The sequence below is a fragment of the Coregonus clupeaformis genome, chromosome 7 (genome assembly GCF_020615455.1).
Source record: "Coregonus clupeaformis isolate EN_2021a chromosome 7, ASM2061545v1, whole genome shotgun sequence".
NCBI classification, from domain to species: Eukaryota; Metazoa; Chordata; class Actinopteri; order Salmoniformes; family Salmonidae; genus Coregonus; species Coregonus clupeaformis.
The window spans coordinates 16,012,294-16,024,160 of NC_059198.1; the positions used below are offsets into that span (position 1 = coordinate 16,012,294).

Below are 11,867 nucleotides of genomic sequence, written 5' to 3' on the forward strand. Positions count from 1 at the left end.
TACAGTTTAAATAAGGATTGAATTATTTTCTTAATTTCTGGCAAATTGATGCACTTTAAGTATTTTCTGTTACAGACTAAAAAACAATGTTAATAAAGTTATTCTTTGTTGTAAGTTGATCTATATTTAATGTTAATAAGGATACAATGTTATGCAGAGGTGTACTTATAACAATTTTATAGACAAATTATACTATTTACAGTCGCAGCGGAGAGTTGGGGGGTGCGAAATGTTTACTTCTTCCTAAGGGGGGCGTAACAGAAAATAATTGAGAAGCACTGATTTAATGACAATCCAATACTGACACAATTAAAAGAGACAGACTGTTTTATTGGTTACACATAAAAAGTTACGAGATTGCCCAATTCAGACAGTCAGAGATGTATGCACTGTAGTAGCAGACTTTAAAAAAAAGCTTCACTCTTTGTGACTTCATTCATTTCATGCCGGAGGATTCGTTGGAGCTCCAGATGTCTACTCCGTCCTTCTCCAGCACAAGGATGCCGTCGTCTTTTAGGTGGATCCGGCACATCTTGCAGCTCGTCTGAAAGGTGTTGGTGTGCCACATGGGGGAGTCCTCCTGTGTGTACATCACCAGGTTGCAGTCCTCCTGCATGCACAGGCGGTGAGGGTTGGGGCCGGCTGTGTCTGAAGACCACATGGGCTTCCAGCCGTAGATCACAAAGTTGCCATCGTCCTACAGAGATAGACACACATATACAGTACTATCACAAAACAGTTATTTAATAACACACTCTTGATGTTCTCCAGAACCAAAGCCAATTCATGAATGTAGCCTACATTGAGTGATAAGCACCTGCAATTTACTTTTTGTTCAACAGATTTAAGTAATTACAGCTGCTTCTCGAGGTGTAGAACACTAGAGCAGTACAAACTAAAGCAGTACAAGAAGTGCCAACAACATGCACTGCTGTACAAACTGAGACAGATATTAACAATGCTGATGTTGAAGTAACGAACCTGAAAGACAGCTTTCCACTCTCGGTTGTTGGATAGTAGGAAGTCTCCCTTGCGGAGCTCATCATTTTTGGACAAGTAGTTCCTGCTCATGATGACTGTGTAATGAGATGTTTGGGTTATCAATGTACAGAAATCCAGGTCGTACACTCTTTCACAAAAAAAGTATATTAAGGAATGTTGGATAGAGTTATCGTATATATTACGTATATACCCCACAGGACAAAATAGTGCAGTAGTGTATTGCCATGCAAAAGTAAAATTTAAGACCAATCTTTGAAATAAAAAGTTAACCAAAGTCAACTGAAATGCACATATATTTTAAAGTGCATTGAAAACACAAGAGGGCAGCATTGTAGGCAATAGATCACCGTTGAGCAGATATAAAAAAATATATATATAAAAAGATGAGCAGGTATTTAGAACAATAAATCACTAGGTAAAGTTCAATACTCACTCAGTGTTGGAGTCTTAAACAAGGTGCAGTGAAAGAAGAATGGGGAGAGATGCACTGACACCCCAGTTTATATCAACAGGGACATGGGAGGGGAATGGAGGAGGGACCAGAGCTGTGCCCATTTTTAAAGGGTAGGTAGCGTAAACGTAACATATGGATTTGCATTAGTATACACATCAAAAGTCCCAATGCTAAGTTACACCTCACTTTTCAATTTTTCGAGTTATTATATAAAACTGATCAGAACTCAATTTTGGTTGGATATCGTCACCAATACAACATATTACTGTGTACCACTCAACATTTTCAAGCATAGTGGTGGCTGGATCTGGGGAGTTTCAGGATAAAAAAGAAATGGGATGGAGTAAGCACAGACAAAATCCTAGAGGAAGACCTGGTTCAATCTGCTTTCCACCAGACACTGGGAGATTAATTCACCTTTCAGCAGGACAATAACCTAAAACACAAAGCCAAATCTACACTGGAGTTGCTGACCAAGAAGACAGTGAATGTTCTTGAGTGTTGAAGGAGAATGAGGTTCTTATCCAGTTACAGAAACCCACATGGAGTCAGTAGAAACCATATTTATTTAAGCAAGTCAGCCATAAGCTCCACTGTCGGGACAGCTTTATCTAGACCCTAAAAGTTTGTGGGCACTGTTTGTCACCGTTATAGTGCATTTAATGTATTGTTTAGAGTTGTGTAGTGGCTTTGATGGCATGCATCTAAAAAAAATTGGTTGTTTGTCCCACCAAGATTGACATGCTAGAATCGGCACTGGTCAGGGGATGGATGAGGTGAAGGGGAATTGGCAACAGCTGTCTCAATGTCACTTTAGTCCAATAGTCCATGCAATTCAATTAGATTTCACACATGAGAATGTAAGGAATTAAGTGAAAGGCAATCATAAACACACAGCACACGTGATTAAAAGGCACTCAAATACGCATGATATCAATAAGTGACGTTATCCCCCCCCCCCCCATTAAATATGGTCATCCCGGACTCCCGACCACAATTCTAATACTGCGTTTAGATGGCACGAGGTAGACGGAAAACCAGATGTCATTGTTTTCGATGAGAGAATGACAGTGAATGCCGTCAGCCGCCACGGTAGACGGGACTTGCCACCAGAGTTAAACTATTTCAACTTTTGCCATCACGTTGTTTTCAACCGGATGTTGATTTGCACTGTTTGTTTACTGAAATCACCATAGCAACACATACTGTCGTGCTGGCTTGCTTTTGCCGTCACAGTATTTCTTGCTTGCTTTCTTGTCCCGCTCTGCCGACTGGTATGACGGTATTGGCGTCCCTCGTCTAAATGCAGCATTAGTGTCTCAATACTTTCCTGAGGTTTTACCTCTGGTTACCCGGTAAGGGCGCCGAAGTGCCGAAGCGTTTGTTATCTACAAGGTAAGGCTCTGCGGTCTCTCGTTCAGCAGCTACTGTGGGCTCTTGATGGTGCCGCCAACCCCACTGCTGGCCCTTCCGCAGCAGGGGGAGCAAAAAATCTATGCGGGCCTGTTGTGGGTGGGGGCAACAGCGTTGGACATGCCCTGCCTTGCCACAGTCTCTACGGAGTGGATGGCCCTGCTACTGTGCCATAAGCCCCTGTGCTCACAATATTACCTCTACCTGAGCCCGCCAACTGCTCCCTCACGACGCCAGGACAGCGGAGTCACTCACCACCTTCCAGAGACATTAGAAACCCCACCTCTTTAAGGAATACCTGGGATAGGATAAAGTAATCCTTCTACCCCCCCTTACCCCACCCAATTTATCAAGATGTTCATTTAATGCAGTCCTTCTCAAATAGTGGGGCGCGCCCCCCTGGTGGGGCTCGGAGCAATGCCAGGGGGGGCGCGTGTGACCCCGTGTAACGTGCTTTTTTCCCCCCAGGGAGTATGTTTTTTTTGCACCGAACAAGAGCACACAGCACAGAGCAGGAGATATGAAGTGCAGATAACAAACCCTTAAGAGACACCATGGAAAAATATTTAACAGGGATGAAAAGAAAGGCGGAGAGAGACGGAGATAATGAGACAAACGTAAGTCTCCCGAAAGCTAAGACGAGGAAATATGACGGGCGTATGTAGCGCTTGGCTTCACTGTGACTACGGTGGGAGACGAGGAAAGACCGTGTGTTTACTGTGTCTAAAAATGTTGGCAGCGGACAGCATGAAGCCAAATAAATTAAGGCGTCACTTAAAGACATTACACCCCAATCACGCTGATAAGCCGCTTGAGTTTTTTTCAGCGAAAACGTGCCGAATATTGCCAACAATCGTCCCGCTTTGTGAATGCTACTTCAGTAAACCAGCGAGCACTGTTAGCATCATATAAGGTGGCGTACCAAATTGCTCAGTGCAAAAAAACCACTCCATAGCAGAGGAGCTGATACTGCCTGCAGCATTAGACATGGTCTCTGTCATGCTGGATGACGCAAGTGCTGCAAAAATAAAAACTATCCCTCTGTCCAATGACACTGTCGCCAGACGTATAAATGACATTGCTAACGATCTTAAAGAACAGCTGGTAGATAAACTCAAAGACAAACGTTTTGCCTTACAGTTCGATGAAGCAACTGACAGCAACAAAGACTGTTTGTTTATCGCTTATGTACGTTTTGACATGACAAACTCCCTGTGTGAGGATCTACTTTTTGTAAATATGTCAGAGACAGAGCCACAGCTGAAGAGCTATTCAAAATGCTGGACTGCTTCCTGACTGAGAATGGGCTAAAGTGGGAGAACTGCATTGGTGTTTGCAGTGATGGTGCACAGACCATGGCAGGGATGAGAAAAGGACTTCGGGCACTCATCAAGAAGGCCTCACCTAATGCTGAGTGGACACACTGTGTTATACACAGAGAAGCACTGGCTTCAAGGCACCTTTCCTCTGAATTAAGTGAGGTTATGACTGACATTGTAGGTGTAGTCAATTTTATAAAGACCAGACCACTAAAAACAAGAGTCTTCTCTGCTATCTGTGAGGAGATGGGAGCTGAACATCAAGCTGTGCTGTTTCACAGTCACGAGGAAAAGTCTTGTCCCGAGTTTTTGAGCTCAGAGAGCAGATAAGAATGTTTTCGGAGCAGGAGCACAAGTATGAACTCGCAGAAAAATGTAGTGATGAGAACTTCCTGGCAAAACTGGCCTACCTCAGTGACATATTTGGAAAGCTAAATGAACTAAATTGTCACACCCTGGTTCTGGGACTCTATATGTTGAGGCATGCCATGGGCATTCTTCTTCCTTTTGCAACATCTTATCTTTGTGAGACTGGCTTCTCTGCTGTTGCTGCACTGAAGACCAAGTACAGGTCCCAGCTAAACATTGAGCAGGAGCTGAGAGTTGCAGTATCATGCTTCAAACCCCGCCTCGAAAAGCTGTGCACTGCAAAACGTGCTCATTGTAGTCATTAATCCTGACTTCCTCATTTTGATTTAAAAAAAATCAGCACAAATAGTTTTATTCATTTTTGTTTTATAGGTCAAAGTGTTTCATATATTGTGCTCCTGAGTTAATGTTGCTGATCAATTTGAATTTATTATTATTTATTGATTATATTTTATATTATTTTTCAGTATCAAATGGTCAAAAAATGTTTACAGTTTAAATAAGGATTGAATTATTTTCTTAATTTCTGGCAAATTGATGCACTTTAAGTATTTTCTGTTACAGACTAAAAAACAATGTTAATAAAGTTATTCTTTGTTGTAAGTTGATCTATATTTAATGTTAATAAGGATACAATGTTATGCAGAGGTGTACTTATAACAATTTTATAGACAAATGATACTATTTACAGTCGCAGCGGAGAGTTGGGGGGTGCGAAATGTTTACTTCTTCCTAAGGGGGGCGTAACAGAAAATAATTGAGAAGCACTGATTTAATGACAATCCAATACTGACACAATTAAAAGAGACAGACTGTTTTATTGGTTACACATAAAAAGTTACGAGATTGCCCAATTCAGACAGTCAGAGATGTATGCACTGTAGTAGCAGACTTTAAAAAAAAGCTTCACTCTTTGTGACTTCATTCATTTCATGCCGGAGGATTCGTTGAGCTCCAGATGTCTACTCCGTCCTTCTCCAGCACAAGGATGCCGTCGTCTTTTAGGTGGATCCGGCACATCTTGCAGCTCGTCTGAAAGGTGTTGGTGTGCCACATGGGGGAGTCCTCCTGTGTGTACATCACCAGGTTGCAGTCCTCCCTGCATGCACAGGCGGTGAGGGTTGGGGCCGGCCGTGTCTGAAGACCACATGGGCTTCCAGCCGTAGATCACAAAGTTGCCATCGTCCTACAGAGATAGACACACATATACAGTACTATCACAAAACAGTTATTTAATAACACACTCTTGATGTTCTCCAGAACCAAAGCCAATTCATGAATGTAGCCTACATTGAGTGATAAGCACCTGCAGTTTACTTTTTGTTCAACAGATTTAAGTAATTACAGCTGCTTCTCGAGGTGTAGAACACTAGAGCAGTACAAACTAAAGCAGTACAAGAAGTGACAACAACATGCACTGCTGTACAAACTGAGACAGATATTAACAATGCTGATGTTGAAGTAACGAACCTGAAAGACAGCTTTCCACTCTCGGTTGTTGGATAGTAGGAAGTCTCCCTTACGGAGCTCATCATTTTTGGACAAGTAGTTCCTGCTCATGATGACTGTGTAATGAGATGTTTGGGTTATCAATGTACAGAAATCCAGGTCGTACACTCTTTCACAAAAAAAGTATATTAAGGAATGTTGGATAGAGTTATCGTATATATTACGTATATACCCCACAGGACAAAATAGTGCAGTAGTGTATTGCAATGCAAAAGTAAAATTTAAGACCAATCTTTGAAATAAAAAGTTAACCAAAGTCAACTGAAATGCACATATATTTTAAAGTGCATTGAAAACACAAGAGGGCAGCATTGTAGGCAATAGATCACCGTTGAGCAGATATAAAAAAATATATATATAAAAAGATGAGCAGGTATTTAGAACAATAAATCACTAGGTAAAGTTCAATACTCACTCAGTGTTGGAGTCTTAAACAAGGTGCAGTGAAAGAAGAATGGGGAGAGATGCACTGACACCCCAGTTTATATCAACAGGGACATGGGAGGGGAATGGAGGAGGGACCAGAGCTGTGCCCATTTTTAAAGGGTAGGTAGCGTAAACGTAACATATGGATTTGCATTAGTATACACATCAAAAGTCCCAATGCTAAGTTACACCTCACTTTTCAATTTTTCGAGTTATTATATAAAACTGATCAGAACTCAATTTTGGTTGGATATCGTCACCAATACAACATATTACTGTGTACCACTCAACATTTTCAAGCATAGTGGTGGCTGGATCTGGGGAGTTTCAGGATAAAAAAGAAATGGGATGGAGTAAGCACAGACAAAATCCTAGAGGAAGACCTGGTTCAATCTGCTTTCCACCAGACACTGGGAGATTAATTCACCTTTCAGCAGGACAATAACCCTAAAACACAAAGCCAAATCTACACTGGAGTTGCTGACCAAGAAGACAGTGAATGTTCTTGAGTGTTGAAGGAGAATGAGGTTCTTATCCAGTTACAGAAACCCACATGGAGTCAGTAGAAACCATATTTATTTAAGCAAGTCAGCCATAAGCTCCACTGTCGGGACAGCTTTATCTAGACCCTAAAAGTTTGTGGGCACTGTTTGTCACCGTTATAGTGCATTTAATGTATTGTTTAGAGTTGTGTAGTGGCTTTGATGGCATGCATCTAAAAAAAATTGGTTGTTTGTCCCACCAAGATTGACATGCTAGAACTGGTCAAGGGAGGGATGAGGTGAAGGGGAATTGGCAACAGCTGTCTCAATGTCACTTTAGTCCAATAGTCCATGCAATTCAATTAGATTTCACACATGAGAATGTAAGGAATTAAGTGAAAGGCAATCATAAACACACAGCACACGTGATTAAAAGGCACTCAAATACGCATGATATCAATAAGTGACGTTATCCCCCCATTAAATATGGTCATCCCGGACTCCCGACCACAATTCTAATACTGCGTTTAGATGGCACGAGGTAGACAGAAAACCAGATGTCATTGTTTTCGATGAGAGAATGACAGTGAATGCCGTCAGCCGCCACGGTAGACGGGACTTGCCACCAGAGTTAAACTATTTCAACTTTTGCCATCACGTTGTTTTCAACCGGATGTTGATTTGCACTGTTTGTTTACTGAAATCACCATAGCAACACATACTGTCGTGCTGGCTTGCTTTTGCCGTCACAGTATTTCTTGCTTGCTTTCTTGTCCCGCTCTGCCGACTGGTATGACGGTTTTGGCGTCCCTCGTCTAAATGCAGCATTAGTGTCTCAATACTTTCCTGAGGTTTTACCTCTGGTTACCCGGTAAGAGCGCCGAAGTGCCGAAGCGTTTGTTATCTACAAGGTAAGGCTCTGCGGTCTCTCGTTCAGCAGCTACTGTGGGCTCTTGATGGTGCCGCCAACCCCACTGCTGGCCCTTCCGCAGCAGGGGGAGCAAAAAATCTATGCGGGCCTGTTGTGGGTGGGGGCAACAGCATTGGACATGCCCTGCCTTGCCACAGTCTCTACGGAGTGGATGGCCCTGCTACTGTGCCATAAGCCCCTGTGCTCACAATATTACCTCTACCTGAGCCCGCCAACTGCTACATTTTATGTTGTCCCCATCAAACTTGGGGACCCAAGTGGATCCCATGAACCATGGCATGACTGTGTAATAGGGCTGGCTACAGCCTCTGCAACATTGGGGGTGTCCCCGCCTTCTGATTGTTCCAGAGACATGTCTAAGCAGTGTGTTTGCAAGTGGGATCCTGCCGACTATGCTAACAACCAAAGTTATTTCAATCCCAATACCACAGACACAGGCAGGAGGCAGACAGTCAGTGTTTACGGTTCTTTAATATCTTTATTTACTTAGTATTATAAAAGGGGGTTACAGGATAAAAGCAACACAGAACAAAACACAAGGACAGGCACACTCACGCTAGAGTCCATAGTTGTTTGGCATGGAGCGTTTGTCGAGTTGGCATCATCGGGTTCCGATGTGGTAGTCGTGGCCTCAGCAGTCTCGTCGTAGCAGGCCACATCTGGAGAGGGTGGAGAAAGCTTAATCAGTAACATCATCGTACTGGAAACCATTGGTACGCACTCATACGTCGTTCAGCTCTTCATTACGAGCAGGGTCAATCCATTTGGCTCTTCTCGAGCACTCATCCGTGCTGCTTTTGACACCGTCATTCACCACATTCTTTTGGAGAGATTGGAAACCCTATGTGAGGGAAGATGTTGATGTCTGAAGAGATAGCCTTCAATTGTACACAGCTTCTCCTCTCACTCTATCTTGGTTCGTGCAGGTGACTGTGACCTCCTCCTCAGACCAATTGGCAGTACGCCCAGATCATTGTTCTGGGAACCAAAAGGAGTATCTCAATTTCAAGGTCACAGCTTTGAGAGAAGAAGCCTCTCAGTCACATGCAGGAACCAACGTTAATAATGAATCATGAATAATGTAAATCATGCGTATATGACTTGCTTGTGTAGCAGTATATGAGAACTGAAAGGAAACGCCCTTTTCAGAGATTTCATCAAGCTTGGATTGAGTTTGTGAACCTCTCTGGCCATGATAATAAAGATTGATTCATTTACATTGAGTTTGAGTCCTTAATGATGAATTTCCATGACAATTTTGGCATCATGAGGTGTTATTGTAGGCATTTATGAGAAGTATCTATGTGTACAGAGAACCACTGATAATAGCACAAGGTGTTATTTTAGGTATTCATGAGAAGTGTCTACGTGGTCTGAGAACAACTGGTAGTAACACGAGGTGCTATTCTATATGTATAGGAAGCGGCAAGAATATAGAGGTTATAGAGACTATAGCATTTATAACTATATAGACTACAGAGACAGAGACTATAGATACCATAGAGACTATAGAGACTATAGAGACTATAGAGACTCAGAGACTATAGATACTATAGAGACTATGGCAACTATAGAGACTATAGAAGAACCGTTGAAGATACATATGTATGCAAAGGAGGGCCTTTCGAGTGGTGCAGCGGTATAAGGCACTGCATCGTAGTGCTTGAGGCGTCACTACAGACCCGGGTTTGATCCCAGGCTGTTTCACAGCTGGCCATGACCGGGAGATCCATGAGGTGGCGCACAATTGTCTCAGCGTCGTCTGGGTTAGGGGAGGGGTTGGCCGGCTGGGATTTCCTTGTCCCCATAGTGCTCTAGTGAATCCTTGTGGTGGGCCGGGCGCCTGCAAGCTGACTTCGGTCGCCAGCTGGATGGTGTTTCCTCCGACACATTGGTGCGGCTGGCTACCGGGTTAAGCGAGCAGTGTGTCAAGATGCAGTGCGGCTTGGCAGGGTCGTGTTTCGGAGGACGCATGGCTCTCAACCTTGGCCTCTCCTGAGTCCGTAGGGGAGTTGCGGCGATGGGACAAGATTGTAACTACCAATTGAATATCATGAAATTGGGGAGAAAAAGGGGTAAAAGTTTTTTTAAACTTTCAAAAAGTAAAATAAATGCATAGGCGGTAACGACAAGAGAATCGTTGAAGATGCATAAGGAGTAATAAGGGAGATTACTGAGTGTGTTTGGGAATAGTACTAAGTGAATGTGGATGTGAGTATTGTATGATTGACTAATTAACTGAACAGGGGTTTAGCCCCGGTGTGAGAGTTGTGTGAGTGTGGGATGATGTGTTAAGCTGGAAGTTTTTTCTAAAGAGTTCAACAAAGGGTATGGGAAAGGGAAATAGTAAGAGTAGGATGGAGGATCCGTGCTGGGAACCAAAAGGGCTGTGTAGTGTAATGGCAAAACAAATGGCAGGGGGGTACTGGACCAAACAGAAGACTGGACAAGATAGACAGATGGAGATTTCCCTGCTGATGGGACACTAAGCACAGAAAAACTGGAGTATGTGAGAGGCCAACTTGAAGAGGAAGAAGGACAAAATAAAAAGAAGACGCCACCAGCAGACGGAGATGGTGGCCTCCCACCTCCTCATAACCCACTTGGGGGTGGGCCTGTGCCAGGTGAAGGAGCTGTGGGATTAGGAGCTGTTGGAGGATCTGCAGAAGGTGCTGGAGCTGAAGACAGAAAGCAACCAGCCAAGACAAGAACCAGAACAAACGAGCAGAGAGAACAAGAGGCAGAGGAAGAGGTAGAGGCCGAGGGGCCCCTGGTGGAGCTGACGGAGGGAGAGACTGGAGCTGCTACAACTGTGGGAAGTTAGGGCATTTCTCAAGACACTGTCCTGGAGCAGGAGAAGGTCAAGGAGAGTGGCCGTCCCCACCTGTTGGCATGCAGGTGGACAACCCATTTGGAAGAGGAGGTGGGCGAGGGGCTACCAAACATAGGATGAGGCGGAAACAAAATAAGAAACTAATGAAGAAAACAATGTTGAAGAACCAGAAGAGACCTGTCAAATGCTAAAATTGACCACCTAGTCAACACAAAACCCCCTTATTGACATTTTAGTTAATAAATATAAAATTATAACTGTAAGTCGCTCTGGATAAGAGCGTCTGCTAAATGACTAAAATGTAAAATACTGGGCACTGTAATGACAATACCAAGAAAACAACCAATTCCCGTTGAAACCATGCCTGTGGTATTACAAGATAATTCACACATTGATTGGCTAAAAGATATACCTGAAGAACTGTGGGCTAAATCAAAGACTGACATTGGACGCATGAAAGGAGCTGCGCCAGTTGTGGCATGTAGATATTTTTGGCAGAAAAGTTTCCCCCAGTAAGATGCAATTATGCCGGAGCTCTGTTAAATATTTGGGTCATGACATTACTTCTGAGGGTCATGCCTAGGGCTGTTGCGGTGACCGTATTACCGCCACACCGGCGGTCACGAATCATGAAGGCAGTCAAATTCCATGTGACCGTTTAGTCACGGTACTTAGGCTTCTCCAAGCTCTGATGCTGCTCATGGTCATTAGTAGCCTACCAAACTTGCTAACTGCCTGGTACTCAGCACTCTATTGTCCCTCTAATCACTCTGACATCAATGCAAATGTAATCGAAAATCTAATCAAACACTTAATGAGAGCCCATGAGCTCATGTTGCGCAACATTTCTATAGGCTATGCAATTGCGCGATAAAACAGAGTGATGGCCTCTACTAAAAAGAGGAGGATCCCATCAGCTTTCTATAGACTAGGCCTACTTCCTATATTAAGCACATTGTTTATCTTTATAACAGGAGTATAGCCTACCTGGCTGGCATGAAAATGAACTACAGGAAAAGCGTCCTCCATTCGCTATTTAGGTGCATAGATTACATGTATTTTTTCCCGCTGCCCCTGTTTTGAGACATGTGCATGATAATGGTCCATTCTAAATCAAAACGAATTTCAC

At 43.3% G+C, this 11,867-nt stretch overlaps 2 protein-coding genes across 2 annotated transcripts; both read right to left on the bottom strand.

Moving 5' to 3' along the window:
• Window positions 1–309: 309 nt before the first annotated feature.
• Window positions 310–1,525, bottom strand: LOC121570626 (mannose-specific lectin). Its single transcript, XM_041882096.1, has 3 exons — window positions 1,436–1,525; window positions 982–1,076; window positions 310–697 (listed from the first exon to the last, which is right to left on the bottom strand). Exons 2-3 carry the CDS (start codon window positions 1,069–1,071, stop codon window positions 437–439), a joined length of 351 nt encoding a protein of 116 aa, XP_041738030.1. The 5' UTR covers window positions 1,072–1,076; window positions 1,436–1,525; the 3' UTR covers window positions 310–436.
• Window positions 1,526–5,355: 3,830 nt separating this feature from the next.
• LOC121570625 (mannose-specific lectin) lies at window positions 5,356–6,340 on the bottom strand. Its single transcript, XM_041882095.2, is given in 4 exon segments — window positions 5,356–5,505; window positions 5,508–5,652; window positions 5,654–5,743; window positions 6,028–6,340. Coding segments are annotated over 4 exon segments (348 nt in total). The 5' UTR covers window positions 6,118–6,340; the 3' UTR covers window positions 5,356–5,482.
• Window positions 6,341–11,867: the final 5,527 nt, after the last annotated feature.